Here is a 26,968-nt window from a genome sequence, read left to right as displayed (position 1 = left end):
AAAGGAGGGCTTCTGCTCACATAGTCAATATGGCCTTGATGGTTGAGATTATGAGAGAAGTAAAGGAGCCAACTGAATTAGAAGAAGCACTTGCAGATCCATCATGGAAGGCTGCTATGCAGGTGGAGTATGACAGCATAATGAAGAATGACACTTGGGAGCTAGTGGATCGACTAACAAAGCGGAAGGTTATTGGCACCAAGTGAATCTAGAAGGTAAAGTACAAGGCTGATGGTACCTTAGAAAAGTACAAAGCTAGACTGGTTGCCCAAGGATTTTCACAAGTTGAAGGGTTTGATTTTCAAGAGTCATTTGTCCCAACTGCCAGAATAACCACTATTCGCACGGTACTTGCAGTGGCTGCCCACAAGAAGTGGCCAGTGTACCAAATGGATGTTAAGTCAGCGTTCTTAAATGGTGACCTCAAGGAGGAGGTGTACGTAGCTCAACCACCAGGGTTTGAGGCCCCCCATTCTAAGAACAAAGTGTGTAAGCTGAAGAAGGCATTATATGGGCTAAAACAAGCCCCCAGAGCATGGTACCAGCGGATAGATAAGTTCTTTTTAAACCTAAACTTCAAAAGATGTGCCTCAGATGCTAACTTGTATGTTTACAAGGATGGTAAAAATTCTGTAGTGATTGTCTTATATGTGGACGACCTTCTTATTACAGGTGACTATGAAGATATGATCAACCAAACTCGAAAGGCTTTGAGTTCTGAGTCTGAAATGACAGACTTGGGCTTGCTGCACTATTGTTTGGGGATTGAAGTCTGGTAAGAGCTAGGAAAGATCTTCATCTCTCAGAAGAAGTATGCATGGGAGATCATGAAGGCATTTGGCATGACATCAGCACTAGCAGACATTGGGAGGTATAGGAGGTTGGTCGGCAGTCTGATCTACTTGTGTAACACCAAACCAGATATCAGTTTTGCTGTTGGTGTTTTGAGCAGGTTCTCAAACAAACCTCATGAGAGTCATTGGAAGAATGGGATGCGGGTGCTCAGATACTTGAAGAAAACTCGTGACTATGGTATCACATACAGTTTCGAAACTTCTCTTGTGGGAAACTGTGACTCAGAGTGGGCATGAGACATTGATTCCAGGAAGTCAGTTTCTGGTTATTGTTTCTCTTTGGGTTCAGGAATTTTCTCTTGGATTAGTAAGAAGCAGCCAACAGTGGCATTGTCTTCTACCGAAGCAGAGTATAAGGCAGCTTGTTTTGCTACATGTGAAGCAGTATGGTTGAGAAGGATTCTATGGCATATGGGAGTGCAGGATGAAGAACCAACTATGCTGAGATGTGACAATCAGAGTTGCATCGCCATTGCCAAAAATCCAGTGTTTCATGCACGCACCAAACATATAGAGATCCAGTATTACTATGTGCGTGATTTGATGGAGGATGGGATAGTGAAACTGATCTACTGTCCAACAGAGGAGAATGGAGCAGATATCTTCACCAAAGCACTTACGAAGGATCTGCTTCAAGTTCATCTTCAGAGACTCGGCATTGGACCGAGGAGATAGTTCACCTATGGGTGGACATTAAGGAGTGGTGTTAGATATAATCAATGCCCAACTTTCATTAGGTGCTACCAATGATCCATGGTGCTCAAAGTTGTAAGGCCCCCATTATGAGGAGAAGCCAAATGTGAGCCCCGACATTGGTTGAGTCCTGACTTGTATATCAGATGAGGTCTATGTGACCGGATGGCAAAAAGGTGACAGTTGTGGGTCTAATCTTTGGGTTAGACAGAGTGGTTAAGCTGGTAGCAACTCGAGGTGCATTGCATCGAGTTGCGGGGTAAGGGAGTTAAAAGGGGCCCCTATTGTGGGGTCCGGGGGCCGCGAAAGCGGCCCCTGGCGGGGGGGTCCTAGGGGGGCCAGCGGCCCTCCTGGCGGGGGTCCGAGGGCAGTGCCCCCGGCCCGATGGTAAAGGGAATATTCCCTGGCCGACTAATGGAGGCTTATATGGTAGGTCGGTCAGGCCAACCTCACGGCCTTCACATGCTATAAAAGCTAAACCCCTTCACAGTCATCGATCACTCATCTTTCACCCAGTCAGAGTTGTTGTTCCAGCTAGCCTTAAGCTCTTCACCTATCTTCTATCTAGATCGCCATCTAAGCTTCACACAGTGGAAGCGCACGGGTGGACAGAGCCATCTTTGTATCAGTTGTTTGGAGTTAAAGAATATACTAATTCTCCTCTTATCTGTTGTGTACTCTCTATCTCTTTCTCAGATTCTGTTCGCTACGCCGTGTAATATTTTACACCCCCAAGACTTAGGTAAAGTGCCAAGTAGAAACAAAGGATGTAGATTATCCTGAAACTCAATATCCTATTGAAGCAGATTCTTCATGATAGAATGAAACTAGCTAAAGTGAGTAGACAATGGGGTCCCCTCCTTCATGTGGAGATCCATCAACTGTTTAAGCCAATACATTGTGAAGTAAGGCTCTGCTTTGCATAAAGTTCCCGAATCTTTTCCCATAGATTCCATGCACTTTGATCTTCATCTTCAACAAATTTATTGTGAACCTCTTTAGAGAGTGATAAAATGATAGTGGACTTACATAATGCATCTAAATCAACCCAATCATCATCATCTATGTTCTCAGGTTTAATAGCTTTATTTCTTAGTGCCTTAATCTGCAATTTTTGCACCAAAACCTACCATATTTGAGACTTCCAACAGCCATAGTTGGTGCCATCTAGCTTGGAAATGTTAAACAAAGCCATATCTTTGAGACGGCCAACCATAATGGGTCAAACAAAGGTAGACTACGCAGAAAACAGCCTACTGTAATTAGTAGTAAACATGCCAAAACAAGCTGAAAATAAGAGAATTTGCTAAATGAACCAGCTGACCACTAAAAAGCACCAAAAGTACATCAAAATAACATGGTTAAGCTCAGTAAACACAATTTGCATAAAACAGCTTGATGTAATAAATCATAGTAGTGAGAAAAGGAGAGCAAAGAATGAGCTAATAGTGATCCAAAGTCAAGTATGAGTTCCATGTCATATCTTGCATGAAGAAGGCATGTAACAAACACTATAAAAGCCAAGAACCATGGGCCAAACACACAAATGTGTCAGAGCAATCAATGTCAGTAGAAGGATATAAGTCCTGGCATAAAGAATGCCGAGAATAAGCCAAGCTAGGTATATGTCTAACTGATAAGACTTGGCAAAGGTTGATGTATGCTCAAAGAGAAGATAGATCAAATTAGCCCAAAAGCATCCAATGTAGACAAGTATCTATCAAGAGCATAAACATGTAAGAGATCCTAATCTCATCTACTCAAGAAGCTCAACTCTGCATAAACCACAAGCTTTGTAATATCCAGAGATAGCATGAAGCTCCCATTGGCAGAAAGATCGATATCAATCAAGCAACCAAGCCCAAAGATAGTGTGTGAATACATAAGGCATTATGGTGCCAACACTGTATATCAATGGAGCATCCAAAGCAAGGGATCAATCAACCATCACCTATAACATCCAGTACATAATGTAACAATCAATGTCAAATCTCTAACAACCCAAATAAGCATCTAAGAGCTCCAAAGTATGCAAATGAAAGCCCAATTGAAGCTCCAAGTGGCAATCAAACACAGACAATGTAAAGAGCATACATTTCTGACATATCTATCAAAGCATGTACCAAAGGGCCAAGCATAGACCATAGGCATAATGACTGTCACAAAGCATGTCATTGTAGACCAATGTCAATCAAATGCCAACCAAGATGGAGCTCGATCGAAGCTCAAATGGCATTCTGGAACAATACAAGACATGTGCCAACCCCTATATACATTCATGTAGTCATATGAGTCACCCAGGAAGCACCTGTAACCAATAGGTAGAGCACACACTAATCAAATAGACTTCAGTCTTGGTTATTACAATGGTAAATTCACTATCAAAATTGAGTAAAACAGTCCTCAAATCAAGCTCAAAGCCACCTCAAATCATGGGCATATGATATACCAATGTACTAGCATCAATGGTACACATCAGTAGTGCATATAGAATAACTGAATATGGCCAAGAGCAATAGGCATATAAAATCCCTATTAAAAGAGGTTCAGCCCTGCTATATGTAGTAGTGAATACACTATCAAACCAATCTATTTCAGTTCCAAAATTAGCTCCAAATCCAATCCATAACAAGGGCATAACATTCCCATACATGTAGACATCACCCCAGCATAACCGGGCATCATAAGACCAACAAAGCTAACCATAGAAGCACCAAATAGAGTGTTGCCTTGTATTTCTAGCTAGCAAATCTTTGCTAAAACAAAGTAAATGAAGTGGTTAAATCAGTCCAAAATCAACTCCAAGCAATGACTTAGCATCCCCAAATATATAAGCATCAACCGTGTATCATCCAGCCAATGGCAATGAGTGTAGACATCAAAGATAAGTGCTACCCTATTTTATGACAATATGTGGACTATTATAAAATCCAAAACTAAAGCTTAGCATTCAAATCCAATGCCAAGAGTGGAAGGATCAATGCCAAGCATCAAAACCAAGTGTATAAGTGCTTGTATAGATGCCCAATGAAGAAGATATGCTGTAGGAGATGAAAAACGTGAGCTAATGATTTAAAAAAGGGCATGTTTCACACAACGTGATGCTACACCAGCAGCAGGGTGAGGGCTATGGAGGGCTACTCCAACTTGCTTGAGAAGACTTAAAGAGTGCCCAAGAAGAATGCAACCGATAGGAAGTCATTATCAATGGAATGTCTTATCATTTGGAATCAAAACTATCCCTACCAAGTTCTAGGAATGGATTGTTTCTACTTTTGTTAACTTACCTTGTATTCTTGTGTACATTGATGACTTATTAGTTTTTCCTAATACTGTGGAGTAACACATCAAGCACCTTCAACTCTTTCTTTCATGAATTGAAGAAGCAGACATGGTTCTCTCCCCTTGCAAATTCACCCTCTACTCTTATAATGAATTTTTTAGGCTTGCAAATTTCTAATGGCATAATTGTGCTAGACCATATTTTGAAAGCCTTTAAAGACTTTCTAGATACCTTGCTTTCTATAAATCCACTGCAATAGTTTCTTGGTTGTTTAAACTAGATTAACAAATCTATGTCTTACATGATTGAGTATACTTTTTTTCTTTATCATTTGCTCCAAAAGGATAATTTCCACTAGGATGAACCTCAAAGACTTGCTATGCAAGGGCTTAAACACCTAATCCAAGATCTAACTCCACTCCAACTACCTACTGGAAAACCCCTAATTATCTATATGGATGCCAATGATCTTGGCTGGGTAGGGATCCTTTGTGAAAAGCAAGACGATGGTCATGAGGCACTTTCTCTAACATTGAATATAATTATCCTTCATTCCATTGAGAAATTTTAGCAATAAAAAATGTTGGGGGTAAAGGCACATGTGCCTAGCCGCCTGTATATTAGTTTCACCAATAGTACTCACATATCCATACACCTGTACATTGCAGGTGGCGAGCGCACATTACCATCGCTTCATTCTTTATTCTTTCAATGACATTTGAATAAAGGGAAGGCAAAACACACATTTTGGCTATTGGAGTTTCCACACACACACACACACACACACTCTTTCTCTCTCTCTCTCTCTCTCTCTCTCTCTCTCTCTCTCTCTCTCTCTCTCTCTCTCTCTCTCTCTCTCTCTCTCTCTCTCTCTCTCTCTTACTCATTCCACCATAGCTCTTCCTTCTGCTCCATGCTTCCACTTCAAGGCTCACTCCCTTCAATCAGTATCAGAGCCATCTTCCCCAAGAGCTTGAGCCCAAACCCAGCATTGCTTTAGCTTGTGGAGAAAAGCTTTAGCTCATAGTTTCAATGGTAGCCATGGATTCTTCTCACCCTAAGGTATGCAGTTGAGCTCTACTTGTTCCCAGGCATTACTCGATTCCTTTGAGAACCTTTGAGTGCTTCCAAAGCTTCAACACTAGCGGTAGGAGAAACAATAGGGGTAGCCATATCAACATGATTTGTGCATGCTTGCTCACTAGGGACACATTCACCTTTAAGTGGAAGGTTGTTGGGGATAAAGGCGCCTGTGCCTAGCCGCCTATGTATTAGTTACATTAATAGTACCTACATACCTACACACTTGTACATTGTAGGAGGTGGGTGCCCATCACTGTCACCATTGTTTATTCTTTCAATGATATTTGAATAAAGGGAATGTCAATTACATATTATAACTTCTGGAGTTCCCACATTGTGTGTGTCTCTCTCTCTCTTACTCTTGCTCCTTCCACCATAACTTTTGCTTCCGCTCTATGCTTCCAATTTAGGGCTCACTCCCTTCAAAAAAATCCATCCAAAGCTTCTATATTTTTGTTAAATCTATACCCTTCACTGTTAAAAGTGACCTCAACCATGTCATTAGTAACTGTTTAAAAGGGAAAGCATCTAAAGCTATTGGAAACAAAAGGCTTCTTCAATGGGCTATCTAGTTTGATCATCTTGACATCACATTCCAATATATCAAAAGAAAATAAAATATTCTTGTAGATTACCTTTTCCATCATCCCCCAAAAGAAGAAACAAGGCATGTCTTTCTCTCCTTCTTATAAATCATGGAGACATGTCCTATCTCTTTTTCTTTTCTACCATGCAAATAAAGGAGACATGTCTTTCTCTCCTTCTTATAAATCATGGAGATGTGTCTCCTAATCCTCCATAATTCTTTCCTCCTTGTATCTATAGAAGGAGGCTCACTCTCTCATTTAGATCATTGAGTTTCGAGCAAGTGAGTGAAGAGAGAGAGTCTCAACCTTTATCTTACTCCCATCTCTACCCATGAGCTCATACACTGAGCAAGCCCCTCCAACTGTCTCTATCACTCTATAAAACCTATTCCAACAATCTCTTCTAGTATAATATTCCTCAATATGAACTTCATCTTGGTTATGTAGTTGATACTCATCTATTTACAACTATTTGCTTCTTCTCTATAACACATATTACCATAATTGAACATCTAAGATTTTTCCATTTTGAGTTCTTTTATCAAGCATTGTATTAAGGTTGTTCAATTCTCTCTCCTTTTAAACAAGTATGCTAGTCATTATTCGATTCTCTTCTGATAGCACTACTTATCTCGCTATCTATGATATTGATGCTTCCAATTTAGGACTTCACTTCATTACTAAATATATTAATGATCTTTATTATAGCATGTTTGTCTTGCCTATTCTTCCTTCGTCATAGATTCTGAGTAATCTGTCCAAGTCCACCAGTCTACTACACACCCTAATATTAGTGGTATCAGAGCCTGCCAAAGAAGAGTTTATTGTCACCACTGGAGAAGATGCTTAATTAAGAGGAAGAAAGGAAAAGAGTGATAGGACATCTGTGGTGAGGCCATACAATCCTTGGTAAGTCTTCAGTTTCTCACTACTAGTAGGTATGGCATTATCATCCCAGATCAAATTATCTTCTTTGGCTAGGAATTTATCCCATAAATATCAATATTTAGCAAAAATTCTACTATCAAATGCTAGATTAAATTATCTTCTCTAGCTAGGAACTTATCCCAAAAATATCAATCTTTAGCTAACTCTACTATCATAGTAAAGTCACCCTTTTCCTTGCTTCCTCTTAACTGAGCAACTTCTCCAATGGCGACAATAAACTCTCCTTTGGTAGGCTCTAATATCACTAATGTCAAGGTGTGCAACAAACTGATAGACTTGGATGGACTTGGAGGATTACTCAGAATGTATGACAAAGGAAGAGTAGGCAGGATAAACCTACTTTAATAAATATCATTAATATGTTCAATAATGAAGCAGAGTCCTAAATTGGAAGCATCAATGTCATAGATAGCGAGTGAAGTAGTGCTATGATAAGTGAAAGAGAATTAGATAATGATTAGCATACTTGTTCAGAAGGAGAGATAATTGAACAACCTTAATACAATGGTTGATAAAAGAACTCAAAATAAAAAAAGCTTGGATGTTCAATTATGATAATATGTGTTATAGAGAACAAGTAGATGGCTATAAACAAATGACTATCAACTACATAATCAAGATGAAGTTCATATTGAGGCGTAGTATAACTAAAATAGATTATCGAAATAGAGATAGACAGAGGGATCTACTCCTTGTATGAGCTCCTAGGGAGACGGGAGTAAGATAAAGGCTGAGTCTCTCTCTCTTAACTCACTCACTTAGAACTCAATGATTTAGAACTCAATGATCTGGATGAGAGAGCGAGCCTCCCTTTATAGATACAAGGAGAAAAGGTTTGTGGAGGATTGGGACACGTCTCCATGATTTACAAGAAGGAGAGAGACACATCTCCTTTATTTATATGGTAGAAAAGAAAAGGAGATAGGATACGTATCTATTATTTACAAGAATGAGAAAAAGACACGTCTTCTTTATTCTTTTGGGGGATGACATGAAAGGTAATCTAGAAGAATATTTTATTTTCCTTTGATATTTTGGAATGTGATGTCAAGTTGATCAAACTAGATATATAAACTTGCAACACAATTTTGCCATTAGTAATTTGCAAGCCTAAAAAATCCACTGTAAGAGTGAAGAGGGTAAATTCAGAAGGGGAGAGAACCATGCATGCTTCTTTTATTCTGGAAAGAAAGAGTTGAAGGTGCTTGATGTGTTGCTCCATGGTATCAAAAAAGACTAATAAGTCATCAATGTACATAAGGACAAAAGGTAATTGAGCTATCTTTTCTTTAAGTTGAGAGATATCTATACTATATTTAGCCGATTCTCTTTTGAACTAGATTTGGAGACAATTAAGCACTCCTCCTTCTGCTTCTATCATGAAAACAAAGTGAGTAATCTTTGGAAGGAGAGAAATAGTGATTCTCTTATTAGCATAGGTTAGATGGAGAACATCTATGTAGAAAGTGAAGAGCACCATATGTTTGAGTATATTAGTGCCAATAATAAGATCATAGCACAGGCCATGCATTAGTTGTATCTCAATAGGGAGTTTTATATCACCAAGGTGAAGCTAAGTCTTAACTTCAGTAGTAATAGGGATTTTTTATTATTTGAGAGCTCTACTAGGAAAGAAGCTCGTTTTTGCAATCTTGCATGAGGGAATAATTATTGTGGGGCAATAGACATTTGTAGATCAGCCTGTTTCAATAAGTGCATCGACAAATATGTTGAAGTTTTTAGAATCTTTGAGGATCACAAATATAGCTAGTATTGGACCATTGTTATTCAACGCATTGATTTTGAGAGAGAGAAGAGATTCTTTGCTCTTTTTTTGCTTTTGGCAGTGGTTGGTTGTAACGTGTCCACCAGTTATCTTCAGGGTATGTCTTAGCAGTCCATCGGAAAGGATGTCTAGAAAGATCCGCCCGACACTCCCATGGAATGTTACAGGGTTTGCGATCTAGGACTTCCCGCGTCTGCCACGTAGCGGAAGTATTCCGGCCGTTCCCACTTAGGATCGACCTGAATTAGGGTTTTCCCTATTGGTCATTTCCTACCGGCAACTAGAGTCGAAACCCGAGTGAACGACTTTACGCAGAAACGCCAGGTCCGAAGCGGATTCACGCTGCACTTGGTTCAAGGAGAATGGGAAACGAGAGGGATGCGAAGCTCAACCTCTCTGCCATAAGGCATAGTCCCATTCCATTCCCCTAAAACAGTGTAAATCGAGATCATTTATAACTTAGACTCTAAGTCAACGCTCTTTTTTTGTTCATATCCTTTGAAACGATCTTTTCACTGTCCATCATGATTGAGAAAAGTTCCTGGCCAATCGGGACCACCCATCCGTAGGATGGACCTATGGCCACATCCACCACACTTTCCTCAAGTTGTTTTAGTTATTTAATTACCTAACACATTTAGTTGGACATGTATCAATCAACTTTCTTAATTAGCCCGTTGGGCACTGGTTCCTTCACATAATCATAGCACTTGACATAGAAAAACAATGCCAAACAAGTTTCTTTTCAACATGTTATCATATTTATCTTTGAAATACATAAAGTCCAGCCCGTAGGCTTATCCATAATCTGCCGAAGGCTATCCAGCAATCCATAGGGGTTACTAATCCAAGATTCTACCCGTGAACTAGTATGCGGGCCTCGAGATCCAATCTCGAGTCACGTTGGCCTCTTGTGTAGAGCCCGGAAGGCGAGGGATTTACGGCTAGAGCCCCCTCTGGCACCCAAGCGTCCTCCTGCTCCAAATAGCGCTCAACAGAGAGACCTCTCGCGGCGGGTTCGGTCCACCTTCCCGGTGTGGTTAACAACCCCCTTGGTTAGGGTCAGGCAGGCAGTCGAGGGTAACTGAAGCTGCCTCTCCCTTCAGGACTTCAACCTGAAGCATTAGATAACCATTTATCCTTTAACTCTTTGAGCAAACAAAGCAAAACAATGCTCTAAAACTGTTACAAGCACAATCATTTGTTATTTTTGGCCAACTGCTAAGGAGCGAATCCTTCTTTTCGAATGCATCCAGCACTCGATCTGGGATCAATTGCGACTTGGCAAGATCCCCAAGGGTTTGTTTGTTAACCCTATATCCTGGGTTAGGGCAGTACCTTATTAACCCGACTTTAATCAAAATCTTTATTCTAATTCACCGATTGGTCTTTTGCTTCAAGCAAATATCTAGTTCCGTATCTTGGTCACTTTACCCAAGAAAGGTACTATATCAGGACAATTATTCATCCTCTTGTAAGATAAACTTGTGTAAGAATCTGCCAATCTTATTTCTAGAAATTGGCCATTCCCGTGTGATCAAATCACAAGGTCATGTGACTCTGAAACTTGTTGCACAAGTGTCACATCAAACTATGGGACTATTCTACCCATCAACAGTGTCTTCTACTCACGGTATCATTGATTAAATATAACAATCCGTTCCTGATTGCATTAGGCCGACATTGTTGGTCCTAGGACTCCGAGTTTCATTTTTTTAGCGAGTGATTCTTAGGAAAAACCCTAGATCACTTCTTGCAAGTATGTTCCAATGTCCCTACATTCCATGAATGTGGGCAAGTCTTTAGGGTATAGGAGTTTCAGCTTTGGTAATACGAGCGACTAGGTAATGTCCTCAACGTGCTAACCCTAGTTAGCTCTTTGGGATATGTTGCATTGAATTAACCCTTTCTAAACGAGTACGTCGCGGTTTTAGGTGTTTAGGTTTAAACCAATTTAACTTGTCTATTCTTGAAGATAATTACGCTACATTTTCGTAACCACATGATTCATTGTCTACGTGTAAGTTGATTTACAAACCCTAACTTTTCGAGTTACGATCAAATCATAGGTTAAGTTATAGCACCATTTCAATTGATCATTCTATAACATGCAAACAAGATTCATGCTTAAAACATGCAGCCTTTTTCTACTTTCTTTTCTGAATGAGTTTGTCGTATACTAAACTTACACACCCTTTCGTTGATTTAAATTTTTAGGTCACTTGCCTAGAGTTAAATCTTCTTCATGCAACCCTAGCAATTTCCTACGGTTGCTAGCAACTTTCTTTAGGAATCATTTCGAAAAATATGTTCAATAATGCAATATGCGGTTTATTTCGTCCATGCTTAATCGACATGTACTATCATAATTTCGTTTTGTAAAAATGGACATTTAATCTAATTTCAAATCATTGCAATGCATAAAAACTACTTGCTAGAAATGCATAACAATCTTCTGCTCACTTTATTTTGTTCGTTTTATTGAAAATACTAATGACTAAATTCTTTCGTCGTGAACTATTTCTTTTAAATTAGTCAAAGTATTTAAAACGAAAGATGCCTCCTATCTCCAAAAATGATCCGTGCACGATTGGATTATAATGACGTAAATCAAAATTTAGGAAGAAAAAAACCTGGACTTGTGGTGAAATGTCCACATGGATGTTAGGAGACGATCCTCCTGCGGCGGCACCTTGTGCTTTCTTAGGAGCCATTGCTAATTCAGCCTTTTCGCCTTGGGCGCAGAGTTACGATCTTGTCTGTCTCCTTCATACGCGAACTCCCTTTGTGAATTGTCTTTAGAAGGCCTTAAAACCGGCTAGGGGAGGAAAAATCCACAAGAAGGCTTTGAGGACTTGTGGGAAACCTCACGTGAAGGGGATTAGGTGGAATTCGCACGGAAATGGGTGGAAAAATCCCGGAGGGCAGGGGGCATAAGAACCATGATAGGGGCTTTTGGGAAAGGCCCACAAGAAAGGATTAAGGGGCTTTGGATTTCGGGGGTGGGGGAAACCCACGATGAGGGTTTTAAATCCCGAGGAGGGGATTTATCAAACCCACTTTGAAAGGCCTTTTGAAGACCCACAGGAAAGGGGGGAAAGGGTGTAGAAGACCCTTTATGATATAGGGAATTTTGTGTTTGGGGGGGGGGGGGGGGGGGGGGTAATATGAAAGGGCCTTAAATAGGCCACATGAAGGAGGGCTTCTTAGGAGGCTATAGAAGCTTACTAAGAAGCTTCTGATGCTTCTAGTAGTGTCGTGGAAGACCCACGTGGCGAGAGAGAAGGCGACGGCAAACTGACAGACGGCAGTGAGCTCCTCTTCCTGATCTCCCCGGCGGCCGACCGATCTCCCACTGCTGCTGCGGCTCACGAGCTTCTCCCAGGCCCAGCTCCTCTTCCTAATCTCCCCGGCGGCGACCAGCAGAGAATCGGTTGGAGGAGAGAGGGATAATCAATTAAAATTTTTGCCATAATTCAATTAATGACCTCCTATTAAGCAGAGGTTCATGCGAAGAACACGTACTTGGTAATCGGGAATGTTACACTGGTACTATTGACTCCTTAGTGTGGGTTGTCTCATGCTGAATGGAAGTATGAAGGGTAGAAAGATCTTCTTTATATAACTTCAAATTTTGATGTAGTAGAATCACTAAGGATTTGAGGATGATAGTGACTTACCTAATTTCCAAGGTGATTTGCTAGAGATCAGTTTCAATAATATGGAGCTATCTATGACTTAGCATTGTTGTAGAAGATCATTCATCATCTCGTTTAGAACTAGGGAGAGAAATTGATTTCCTCTTTTGAGAGTCATCTTGCTTCTTGCCAATGTAGGTAGAGGATAACGAAATGAACTCACAAAATGCTCTTTGAGTGTGGCATCATGTGCTCCCTAGCATTCATACAATAGGTCTCTCATATAAATTAGGTATTCTTTGATTCTTTTGAGATCACAAAGCTGAGCCCTTTTGAATGCTTCTTTAGCTTTAGTTTTATCATCATATCCATTACCAAAACAAATATCCCAAGGACAAGTTCAAGAAAGGGGAAAATAGAATCAGCACTATCGACAATTTCTTCTTTGAGATTAGAGGAAATTCTTTCCCACAAGAGTTGGAGTGTACTCATAAACCCATGAGTAAGAGCACTAATGATGTCAAATTTGCCCTCAAGCTTATCAAGAAGCTTCTGAGAGAGGTAGATGTGCATCATAAGCACTAAGATAGATGAATGTGCATGCAATATTACATACTCTAAAAACATCCACAAATGCATATGCACTATAAAAATAAGAGTTGCATTTCTTTTTTATTAAACGTTATGGGATGGGATGATAATTTTAATCATTGAACATGTTTATGCAATGTATACATACTATAAAATAGCATACAAATGCATATAGACTATAAAAATATATGAATAATATATGCATACATACACATGTACATGTGCACACACACACACACACACATGTAATGCATACAAACATGTACATAAAAAGAAAAGAATTCGTGTGTGTGCATGTGTATCATTCATACACACGCCCACACCCATACACACACATTAGTTACATATTAATCATTAACTATTAATTGCGATTATGTAAAGTATACTTACCCTATAATCAATACATATCTATATAGTTAATATTAATATTATATATTAGTAATTAATTATTATATATAATTATCACTAATTTTATTTAACTTGATATTTTATATATATATATAATAGTTATATGTATTATATATATAATAAAACTAAATAATAATAGTGATATGTATTAATTATAGTTATTAATAAATTTATATAATTAATTATGTGTTAATTAATCAATGTTAATAAATTTGTGTGTGTGTGTATTCTTATGTATATATATTAATATATAATTATAATCTATAATATTAGTTAATATATTATTATTCTAACTAATAATTGTAATATGTATACTATAATTATTAATAATTGCTTGTAATTGATTGGATATTATAATTAAGGTATTACTTAATTATAAATAAAATATATATAATTGTAATTTAGAGAGAGAGAGAGAGAGAGAGAGAGAGAGAGAGAGAGAGAGAGAGAGAGAGAGAAGAAGGATAATGTTCATGCCATAATAGGCTTGATGTAAATAGAAATCACCATTAAATATGTCTATCTTTGAGAAACTTTGAGAAATGGTCATAAGGTTTCGTTGAATATATAATTTAGGCTTGATCTCCATTAATGTTGGTCTTTCACTCTATATACATTAGTGAGTGCCACATTCCAATATATTGCATTTTTGTGCATTTAACATTGTATTAGTCTACGTTGCCAAAGATTTTGAAGTTTAGGTTATGTTTCTTATATCAACCTCCCATGAAGCCTCTTGCCACATGAAACATGCTTTCAAATCCCAATGTGAAGCATCAAGAGGACACCAATGCAAAGCACCAAGAGACTCTAGGCACGAAGCGCCTCATAGAAATTTTATGGAATCTTTTGTTCTTTTTGATTTCACTTTTAGATTGTCTCTCATGACTTCAATGGATATGGATTCTATTCCCAATCTCAAAGGTCCTTTTTGTAGTGAATTATTTTTATGAACTTCATGTTCAAGTTGACTTTGTCTCTTTGGCATCTCTCATGTATTCTTTTGTTATTGGAATTTGTCTTTGATCTAATCTATTTGCTCAAAAACTAGTTAGTCTATTTCATGTAGGCTCTTTTGCAAGGCCTCATGTGATTGTGGCTTATGGTGCATCACATGTGCAGTAGCAAGCGATATTGTAGTGCACTTGTAGTTCCAAGATATTGCCATAGTATGTTTGAAGCCTCAAGTCCCAAGACTCTCAACCTTGCATATCTCTGATGGCCTGCATGCATACTCATTGTGTGAGCTAAGCCACACAAAATAGTACACAACACTTTGAGTTCTTGTGAAGCCACATAGCTTGTTCAATCCTCCTATAAAAGGAGGCAAGAGCAAAGCACATCCAACCACTTGATCTCTCACCTTTGATAAAAATGTTAGGCTTATTGTGCACCTCTTATGAGATAGAGATGCTCTAGACTTGAAAATCTAAAGAAGACTAACTTATACCTTTGCTCCTATTGGTGTTGTCATATTCCTAACCTTGGTATCCTTGTGCTGATGTTTACGTAGAACAACCTCCATTTTCTCAACAACCAAACCACCAAATGTGCAAAGAAGAAAGTGCTCGCACTATTCAAGTGGTTCTTGTGCAAGCTCGCCCCAACTCTCGCATACTGTTACTAATAATCAACACACCACAAGCTTAAGCATGGAGCATGAGAAAGATTGATAATGAATATGGTTTCAAAGATAGATATACTACACAAGTTAGACCATGGAAGAAAAGGAGCAACAAGAACATCTTAAGTACAAGTGCATTGAATGTCAAAGAGGTGGGCATCCTTGTGTGCCATTTTCTAACTTACATAGCTAATACATGTTAGGAATTTAATAACAAATATTATAGAAGAAAAACGAATTGTAGTAGCGATGTGGATATAACCCGAATATTGTGCAAATTGATTGTCCACTTTTGGACAGTGAGTCTCCCCCTACTTAGTTAGTAAAGTGACAAAAAAGGGTGCACTTTTTGCATTTGCAGCTAATCAATAAAATAATAAACACAATATTTTTCTATTTTTTACAAAATGTGTCCTTTTGATGTGTAAAGGCTTTGGGTCCATGTGCACACCAAGTTCCAAAAAATTGCATGCCCAAACTTAAAGGGTTGGTATTTGTCATTCTGTGTGTAACTAGCCTTAAGCTCAAGCATGTTCCAAGTTATAAATAAAATTACATGTATGTTGTTGTATTAAAACAAAAGTGTAATCTTTTATGTAAATGGGAAAGGATGTGGTCACCACCATCAATGATGATAAATGAGAAAGGATGTTGTCACCATCGATGATGATAATAATTAGTTTGTGAAATGATTTTGTTATTAGAAACTAAAGGTTGTGGTTACTAATGATTTTGTATTAGCAACCAAAGTTCACGGCTATCCTTTTCATTGGAAAAAAGAGAAAGCCATAGTTAAACAAAAATAATGTTTCCTATTTTACATAAAGTGTAGAATGCGATGGCCACAATTGTTACTATTATATGTCTAGGTTGTCTAGAGGTCTTATTTCGTATTCTATTTCCTTTTATTGTCCCTTAAGCTCTAGGCCTCATGTTCTATTAGGTTGTACGTTCACTGGTTTTCTAATTGCTAATCTCAATTATGCTTGCTTTGAGATCATGACACATTCACTTTTCTAGTTATCTATCAACCTTGGTCTAATGGTCAAGGATCATCTAGTGTACTTTGAACTTTCATCTTGAAGGCTCAAGACCTTTGTGTTCTTATAGGGTGAGATTGGGCCAAAGACATCCACTTATATGAAGTCCTTTTGCCTCAATCTACAACATGGTGATTATCTTTGTGTATAAACCAATCATACCAATAGATCTTCTGTTTAGCCATGGAGAAAGTGTGGGCAAATGCATGATGGGAGCCCTTCCAATAGAGTGACTGTGCATAAATTTTAAAACAATGGTTCATATTTCATTGGTTTTTCTTGCATTAGGCATGATCATTGTGTAAGCACCATTGATTCCAAGGTAGCTTTTATTTTGTAATGAATAAAGGAAAAGAAAACACATTGCTAAGTATGTTAGATAGAGCAATCTAAATATTGAAGAGTACATGCCATTGTAGCACACTTTATCTTAACCATCAACCTCTTAAATTTTTAATTCTATTACAATGTAGCTCTTACATTTGAGACTATTTTTAAATTAGTTTTGTTGATTTGTTTGGTGGTGGATTTATAATGGGCACATGGAAATTCCACTTGTTATACTTACATTAGAACTTCCTTCAAGGTGTGAGTTGAGTTGCTACAAGCATTATAGGCTAATGTGTGGAGTCCCTCAACCACCACCATGTTCCCAAACTTCATAGGGACTCAATCTTCAAAGGTGGTTATAAAAGATCTAGTGATCACTTTGAGGTAAATGAAGAAAATAAGTTCAATGAGACAAATTGTCTTAACATATCTCCCATATCGGCTCATTATGCTTTGCTTTGAATGTAGAGTTCTTAATTGTGATCATCCCACACTATAATGAAAGATAACAAAAGGAGGATCCCAAAAAATCCAAATGATATCAACATAAACTTGATGACTAGAGAAATATTGGCATCACCAACAAGACAGCCACTAAATACTAGAAAAATTGTTAGCCTTAGCAACTTTGGATGATTTGGGGCTTACCAAACAAGACTATTAGAAAATGTTGCAAAAGGAGGGCCCATAAAATCCAAAAAATATATATATATGAACTTTACAACCAACCATATATTGCCATCACCAACAATATGGCCATCTAAGCATTTGAGGGCTAGTAAAATTATTAGCCTTGAGCCAGTTCACATTGGGCTTGAGTATATGAGATGTTCTCCTTTTTAAATGCGAACAAAAAATGCACCTGGAAAAAGTTATCATGAGCTCATGAATAATTAATTCACTTGGCAAAGCGAGATCGCTTGATTTTAGGCACAGTTTGAAATGTTGCATCTTGCGAATTTGTTGCATATATTTTTCTCATTCACCATTGTAGGCGAGACTATTACACTATACAACGGACATGACTTTGACCGATCTATTTTTTGCACATCACAATCTTCCCCATGTACTCATCGACTTTTACATGGCCATTGGCTAAGTTTGAATCCACCCTAAGGAACTTGATGATTTGGGGTTGGTAGCATTGGAAGGTTAGTAAAAGTATTAGACCAGCTAGTTAGCTTTTTAGCAATGGATGATTTGGGGCTGGTGGCATTGGAAGGTTAGTAAAAGTATTAGACCAGCTAGTTAGCTTTTTAGGAATGGATGATTTGGGGCTGGTGGCATTGGAAGGTTAGTTAGTAAAAGGATTAGGCTGAGCAACCTTGGATGATTTGGGGGGTGGGACTTGTGGGTGGCTGGGTGGGTCGGTTTGGTGTCTAAAAACGGGTTTTGTGGGTTGGTTTGGTGTCTAAAAACGGGATTGAGCTGACAAGAGCGACATTAGCTGATGTGTAAAAGGTCAAGCATCTGATTGGTAGAGAAAGTAGGCGTCCTGCCCGATGTCATTACAGCGAGTAGCCGGAAACCCAGCTCCCAGCCTGCCCCCCCCCCCCTTCGCCCCAAGCAAGCATGAGCCTATCACGCAGCTCCATCGTCAGATACAGGCTCTGTCTTATTGGTCTCCCCACCTCTGTTGCTCCGTGAGCTTGGTATCATTGTCACCTGATCCCTTCATCAGCCCCCCCCTCATGCCTTGCCACAATTCGATTTCTGGATGTCCATCGTGACTGACCCGCTTCCCTCCTGAAGAGCTGCAAGCTGCAGCAGAAATGAAGAAAAGTCCCTCTCCCTCCTCTTAAGCGCCACCATGGCTAGCCCCCCTCCGCCCAGGTCCGCGATTGCTTTGGCTTGTGACGAAGCTGAGAATGCCCTCAGGTTCGTTTTGATTCTCGATCTATACCTCACTAGCAGCACTCACTGGTTTATGCGGCTCATAGATTTTTTTGGGGGAAAGAAAAATTTGGAGCTTTCATTGAACATCTCAAATCATTCTGTGCAAGGGTTTTCATGAAGTGAGACTGAAGAGGTTAATGGGGCTGTTCTCTCTTCTCCATGCTTTAAAGGATCTCTGTTCTCACACAGCTAAGTCGTTACTGATCCTCATACTTTCGTTCATTGAATTAGTCCAAAATGGTCTAACATGACAGGTAAAGTGAACTTTATTCAAAGTACAGGTATTTACTCGGGCCACTGTGATTGGTATATATGATCCACCTTATCAAGTGTATAAGACTGGTTCCATATCCTCGGTACAGGCATTTGCTTGGACCATTGTGATCACTCTATGCGGTCCATCTTATTAAGTACATAAGACCGGTTCTATTTTACAGTAGATGGGGTGCAGGCAGGATTGCAGCTCAGCAGGTGCAAGCATCACCAACAATATATGGACATCTGTGTCTTTTGAGCCTTGTCTAGGGATCTCCATGGCCTGCAGTGGATGAGGTCTTATGTCTTGTACCAACTAAAGCTAATCATAATCAGTTCATAGCCTGGCATTTCATGCATTGGTATAACTGCACAAGCCCAGGCACGAGTATGGTTTTCTTTATTTGATTAAGTGGTGCGATGCAGTTTGTTGAGAAATAAATGACCTTACCGTCATCTAACATGTCACTTTGGTAAGCCAATGGTGGCAAACTCAGCAACGAGACACCAGTATTCAATTAACTTAACTTTCAAATCCTCCTTTCCTTCAGGCTTCTATAGAAAACTCTTGAAGGTCTTGGTTGGAATTGATAGGTTGGGTTTGATATCTAGTTTGTAAACTCAGCAAGGAGACGGCAATATTCAATTAGCTTAACTTTCATATCCCCCTTTCCCTCAATAGAAAACTCTTGAAGGTCCAGGTTGGAATCGATAGGTTGGGTTGAGATGCCCCCAACAATCTGATGCAAGGGGGAAATGCTATAATTGAGTATGGATTCTGGGTAAAAGCCCTTGCATCAACTTAACATTCACCCTAGTCTTGTAAGCTCCTCATTGATAGACTAGATCAAAGTTGAGTATTTGGCATTGGCACTAATCCAATGACTAGTTTCCAAAGATCCTGAGACTTGAGTACTTGCTGCATAAGCTTTGACCAAGTCATGAAGTTCAACTTGTTGAAGTGAGTCTTATCAGTGAAGGCATTCATGGCCACCACAAGTGGAATATGAATGTCGAATGTAGGATAGGGTTGGGGTATGGAGTACACTTGGGAATTTACCGAAATGTGTCCATCATATAGTAGTGAAGTATGCATAGTAGATCTAGCAGTGGTGTAATAGGGCCAACTTGACATAGGCATGGACACCGTCTAAAGGGCTAAAAGGATGAGAGAGAGAGAGAGAGACACACCATCAAGCTTGGGATGGATATCCTTGCATGTGAGTGGTCAAGGTTTGAGGTGTAGAGTGTATTACTGAGATTCCCAACATAACAACACTAGGAGTTAGAATGATATTCGCTTGTGGCTAGATAGGAGGTACAAGGTGCTCAACACCCAAAAAAGAATCTAAGCTAGTAAAAGGAAAAGAAAAAGAATCTAGAGATGAAGGAACTAAACTTTAGCTAGAAGGAGATGGAATAAAACCTAAATGCAAGCTAGATAAAGGTCTGATTGGCAGCAATTGATTAAGGCACTAAAATCATGCTTATATGAAATTGAAGGTAAACTTTGAGAAACAATAGGTATATCTATTTGAGTCCTTCTACTTCTACTAGGTCTCTAGAGGAACTTATAGCTAGTTCCTAGATATCAAAAGGAGCAATAGAGTGAGAATGCTATTCATAAAACCAAAAGGTACATATGAACTTGCCCTCAAGCTTGGCTAAGATGAAGACACGAGATTATGAGTTGTTCCTAAAATTGGTTTATTCTCCTAGTTGAGCATTGGCTTTTCTCACCAACTAGCTACTACTATTGAGATGACCTTTCTTCGGCTTTTTGGGTAAGTTGATAGTATTGAAGTAGATGTAGGAATATGTAGAAGAGAAGAGGTGGTCTTGAGGATTGATGTTTCTTGTTGGTATACATTTCCAAAACTCTTCGTTTGACATCCTTCCAAGATGTGATTGGGGTGGGCATTAAGGATTGATATTTTTACTTGATATATATGTAAATACCGCAACATATTATATCTTTCCAAGATCTGATTGGGAGGATGATGAAGGAGAAGAATCTTCCCCCAAATCAGGAGAATAGTTTCGTTAGTCTCAAGAGAGGGATTGGTAAGGTGGGAAACTAGGAGCTCCAAGGGGGAAGGTGATTGAGACATCATGAGTTAGTTTATGCTACTCTTGCAAAACCCAATAGTCACATAGTCCAAAAACTCTTGCAAGAGCATCGGCTTTGATACCATGTGAGGATACACCAGAGTTTGCAAGGAAAACAACACATATTGAAAAAAATCAAAATGAACAAAAATTTATAAATGAAGAGGAAAGAGAATAAATATTAGAGCTTAGCACCATATAGTTTGCGGGTCTCATTTCTAGGGATGATTTGGTTTCTTGGTATGTTGTAGTCTTTTTTGACTCTGCCTTATATATAAATCTCTTGTGACTCTTATATTTTATGTCCACACTACTTAATATAATTACCCATTATGAAATATAAAGAATGAATGATGGAATGAAACACAATGAACAAACTGACTACGGTAGTTATCATATAGCAGATGCTTAAGGTGTGGCGGGTTGCCACCGGTTACTATCTCTTGTGGAAATGGGCTAAGGGAAGCTAAATGAGATTGTCATCAATGTTGAATTTGACGAAGAAAGCCCTATAAGTTGGATGATAGAGGAAACTGCGATGCAATAGTTCTAGAGGAGAATATGCAATTTTGGCTAAGAAAAAAGTGGACTAGCTTGAAGGAGGGGCGGCAACTCTGGGCCCAAATATAGTTGGAGGGGAGCAAGGGCAACAACATGGAAGCAATACAAGATTTGGCAAATTTGTGGTGTAGGTGGTAACTTTCGCAAAAAATGCAACACCTCTAGATGATGGGATGGTAGCAACAAGGTCACCTCCATATGATGGTGATAGTAGCAACAAGGTGTTAAGTTTAAGAAGTTGCATTATACATCAAATCTTCATTACCTTGCTAAACAATCCCAAAACTCAAAGGCACTTGGTGTGTTTTGGTGTCCCATAAGCAAACTTTCCTACTTTTGGTTGGTTCTATCTCTTATAAGTAGAGAGTGTGCCAGGTCATTTGTATTCCCTTGTCACCCCCAGTTTGCCTTAGTCTTCATCATCACATGGTTGCTAGATCCATCGCTTGAAGCTACCCTCTCACCTCCAACTGTTGCTGTGGACATCCTTTAGTTGCCTTTGCATCCGTGGTGGACTGCGTTGTTGGAAATGCAATCCACACTTGCTAGAGAAAACTAGCTCACTATCGGTGTAGTAATGATGTGTTGAGACTAGGTTGGAATCCTAGGCCACATGGGGGAAGATTCCCATAATTGGATAGACTAGAGGTGCTCCATCACCTTAAGGTTTGAAAGGTGTGGATTTTGGCAAAATTGATGTGTGAAATGCACTTTGGGGACATTGCTGAAGCAATCTTGATGATGTAAGTAGTGTAATTTGAGTCTTTTATCTCCCACTTCTGAGATTTTGGAGAAATTGCAGAGAAATTTTGGGTATTTTGTGTATTAGAAGTTGATTCGGACACATATGTATGCAATAGACATGTTAGGGAGCTCCTATTGAGTTGATGTATTGCTGAATATTCATGGTGTAGCAGTCTTAGAGATCCTTTGCAGAGTTGGGATTGTTGTAGATGTAATTTTTGGTGATATTGCTGAAGTGGGAGTCACCTGGCAGTGATGCATGCATGTATAATGTATGCTGGAAGTTGAGTTATATTGCTGAAAGTCACTCTCTACTGCTGTACTTGTATTTGGGCATTATCTGTAATGTAGTGACACTAAATCTTGCTCTTATTTCCTGAAATTTTGGGCTGAAATTAGCTGAATATTCAGCTTGTTGTTTGCTGTCATAAATTACAGCATTGGTCCTTGGTAGTGTGCTGACAAATGGCCACTAATGCCTCTAGCAGCAATGACACTAAATCCCTCCTTCAAATCAAGAGCTTTGATGGCACTAGCTTTGATTTGTGGAAGGATAGGATTCAAGGCATTTTGTTTCCCAAAGATTGTGATGATGCTCTCTTGGAAACTAAGCTTGTAGCTATGGCATATGAGGATTGGGCTAGACTCAACAAAAAGGCCATTGCATACATTAAAATGGATGTATTTGATGATGTGCTTACAGACATTAAGCATCTTGATACAACTTATGCTGTATGGAAAAAGTTAATGGATACTTACGAAAATATAACTCGAGTGAATCAAGTGCATCTCATGCGCAAGCTTGTTAACATGGAGTTGGATGAGTCTAAGTCAATATTTGAGCATTTGTGTGCTTTCACAAGGCTTTGGGGTTAGTTGCAGGACTTTGGTTTGCAACCCTTCAATGATAAACTGAAGACTATTTTCTTGCTGATGACATTATTTGATAGCTGGGAGGCTTTGGTTGTTTCACTTAGCAACAATACCGCTTTAACCTTTGATGGTGTTAGGGACTCTATTCTCAATGAGGAGATAATAAGAAAGTCCAATGGAGAAAGCAGTGGTTCAGGCTATCATCTTAGAGGTAGGTTAGAGAAGAGGGGTAATGCAACAAATAAAGACAAAAGTAGAAGTAAAAGCAAGGGCAAATAGCAAGATGTTACTTGCTATCAGTGTGGGCATAAAAAACCAGAGTGTCGGTATTACAAGAAAGAGCAAGGAAGAAAGAAACAACAAGGAAAGGAAAAGAAGGATGACAAGAAAGATGATGACAGCTCTCCCTCAAAAGAAGTTGCTAAGGCAAATGTTGCATCTAGTGTGGTCATTGTAGAGCTCTTTGACACTGGAAAGGTACTTGTTGCAGCCTCATGCAGTGATATAGACATTATGGTAGCAACAGGTGATATGCACATCACCAATAGGGAGGTAATTGATGCCTTACTTTGGCACAAAGGACTTGGCTATATGAGCCAAAAGGGCCTTCAGATTCTCTCCTCTTTAGGGAGATTTGATGTAAAAGGCTGTGGTCTCGAATTTTGTAATGATTGTATATATGGAAAACATGTGAAGTCTCCTTATTACTCTGGTGTCGTTAAGAAGTCCAATGCTCTTGATTTAGTACACTCTGATATCTGCACTATGCCTATTAATTCATATGTAGATACATGGTACTTTGTCACTTTTATTGATGATTTCAATAGAAAGTCATGGGTGTATGTGTTAAAGAGCAAGAAGAAAGTGTTGGATGCTTTTAAAAGGTTTCATGCTTTTGTTACCACATAGAAAGAACTTAAGTTAAAAGCTATAAGAACGGATAATGGGGGTGAGTATGTTTCTGATGAGTTCAAAAAGTTTTGTGAAATGCATGGCATTAAGAGGGAGTTGATAGCCCTTATAATCCTGCATCAAATGGAGTTACTGAAATATATAATCACACACTTTGTGAGAGAGTCAGATGCATGCTGTCCATAGCTAATCTCCCGCAGTAGTTTTGGGGAGAGGCTCTTAAAATTGCAGTTCATGTATGCAATCGCTCTCCAAATTGTGCATTGGAAAATGGCATTCCTGAAGAGATTTGGTTTGGCAAATCCTGCTTCATATGACCATTTATGTGTCTTTGGTTGTGATGCCTTTGTGCATGTACTTGTAGATCGAAGGACCAAATGGACACGAAATCCATCAAGGGCTTCTTCATGGGATATGGAGATGAGGGAGAGATGGTTATAGAGTTTGGCTTCCTTAGGGTAGGAAGATAGTATGCTGCTGAGATGTAGTATTTAATGAGGCAAAGTTGTTGAAACATGCTACACAAGGTGACCTTGATGAAAAGAAGGTCAAATTTCAGCATGAACAAGGTAGCCATGCAATAGACATTAGTTGAAGATTTTGTTCCTTTTGATGTTGAAAATGAGCGGCAACCTATTGTGCTATAGCTAGAATATAATGGACAACAAATAGATGCACAAGATGGAATAGAACAGCAAGAAGAACATGCTGAAAACAGGTTAGAGTAGCAAGAAAATGTTGAATATTAGCAACCTAGTAATGATGTGCATGTACCTGAGGATGTAAGCCCATTGCCTGACAATGTAGATCAGTAGGCAAGAAGGTCTACACGTGTCACAAGGCAACCACAAAGGTTTCAGCCATCTTTAGATTGCATTTTGTTTACTGATGAGGGTGAGCCTTTGACATTTAGAGAGGCACAGTCATGTGAAAACAAGAGAAAGTGGAAGCTTGCTATGTAAGAAGAGATGAAGTCTCCGTATGCAAATAACACTTGGGAGCTTGTACCTTTGCCCAAGAATAGGAAAGCTATCCCTAATAAATGGGTTTACAAAGTAAAATGTATTGATGGAAAGCCCAAGTATAAGGCATAGTTAGTTGCTAAGGGCTATACACAAAAGGAAGGCATAGACGTCTAGGAGGTCTTTTCACTAGTGGTGAAGATGACTACGTTCGGTGTTTTGTTTGCTCTCACTACATCCTTGGATTTAGAGTTGGGTTAGATGGATGTGAAGACTACTTTTTTTTGTGGTGACCTGGATGAAGAGCTATACATGAAACAAACAGAAGGCTTGGGCCATTCCAGGGAAAGAGCATTTGGTTTGTAAGCTGAAACGCAGCTTATATGGGTTGAAACAAGGCCTTAGACAATGATACAAAAAGTTTGATACCTTCATGCTCAACCATGGTTTTAAACATAGTCATGCATATCACTACTTATACACTAAAAAGGCTGATGATTGAAGTCTTATTGTGCTGGTCTTATATTTGGATGACATGCTAATTGTAGAAAAGCATAAAAGTACTTTGAATGCTCTTAAAAAGCAGCTAAGTTTAGCCTTCTCTATGAAAGATTTGGGGACAGCTGAACACATTTTGGGCATGCGTATTAAAAGAGAGAGAGGGCAGCACTTGTTTCTTTCGTAAGACAAGTACACTAGCAAAGTACTTGACAGGTTTAATATGGCTGATGCTAAGCCCCTTGGTGTGCCTTTACCGCCACATACAAAGCTTAGTAAAGCTGATTGCCCAAAGGATGATGCAACTACTAGTGTTATGAAGGGCATACCTTATGCATCAGCTTGTGGATCTTTAATGTATGCTATGGTTGTGACTTCCCTTGACATTGCTCATGCAGGGGGAGTTGTTAGTAGATTCATGTCTAACCCTGGCAACCCACATTGGGAAGTAGTGAGATGTATTTTCAGATACTTAAAAGGTACACAAGAGAAGTGTATATGCTATGGAAAGGGTATACTAGAGTTGTAGGGATTTTGTGATTTGGACATGGCAGAAGATCTTGACAGTAGGAAATTTACTAGTGGGTATGTCTTTACTTTGGTCAGTGGTGCTATCTCTTAGTGTTCAAGGTTGCAGAAAATTGTGGCACTGAGTACTATAGAGGCTGAATATATTTCAGCCACAAAAGCTTCTAAGGAAGCTATTTGGCTTGGTTGTCTGGTCAAGGATTTTGGTCTTTCTTCATGTACTCTAATGCTTCAATGTGATAGCCAAAGTGCAATATGTCTGGCCAAGAATGCGATGTTCCATGCATGTACCAAACACATAGATGTTCGGTACCACTTTATTCGACAATCTTGGATGATGCTTGTCACATCGATTAATATCAAAACCCAAGATAACCCTGCAGATGTTCTCACTAAGAGTCTTATAAAGGCTCAACAAGAGCATTGCATCTGATTAGTGGGAGTTGGTTAGCTTAAAGGTACAACTTTGGGCCTTTAAGTGGGAGGTTGTCGGGTGTAAAGTCCCTTCGTCTCCGCGTAAAGTCATACGGGTGTGAACACACTCTTATTTGTACCCTAACATATAAATACATTTTCTATTCTTTGTGTACCATTACAATTTGTACACTCATCTTGGCGTTCACTCTCTTTCACTCTCAACACTATTGCTCCACTTCTGACTTGCACTCCCATTGTGCACTCTTCTGTACACAAACCACTTCATCTTGGGATCCTTTGATGTTCTCTTAGATCACTCCTTCAATGGAGGCTTTGTCGAGACATTAT

At 39.1% G+C, this 26,968-nt stretch overlaps 1 protein-coding gene across 1 annotated transcript in view; it reads left to right on the top strand.

Annotated features, from left to right (window-relative positions):
- Positions 1-18,362: 18,362 nt before the first annotated feature.
- The window catches only part of LOC148033302 (uncharacterized), a 75,602-nt gene continuing 66,996 nt past the window's right edge, over positions 18,363-26,968 (top strand). Inside the window, exon 1 of the mRNA XM_087681207.1 lies at positions 18,363-18,743. Within this exon, the coding sequence (XP_087537333.1) occupies positions 18,676-18,743 (68 nt within the window). The 5' untranslated portion in view covers positions 18,363-18,675. The remainder of the gene's footprint in view (positions 18,744-26,968) is intronic.

The sequence above is a fragment of the Lygodium microphyllum genome, chromosome 7 (assembly GCF_053477565.2).
Source record: "Lygodium microphyllum isolate KBCC chromosome 7, Lygodium_microphyllum_v1.1.10, whole genome shotgun sequence".
In the NCBI taxonomy this organism is placed as follows: Eukaryota; Viridiplantae; Streptophyta; class Polypodiopsida; order Schizaeales; family Lygodiaceae; genus Lygodium; species Lygodium microphyllum.
Note: the sequence above shows the minus strand (reverse complement) of the source record. Positions and strands in the feature narration are given on the sequence as shown.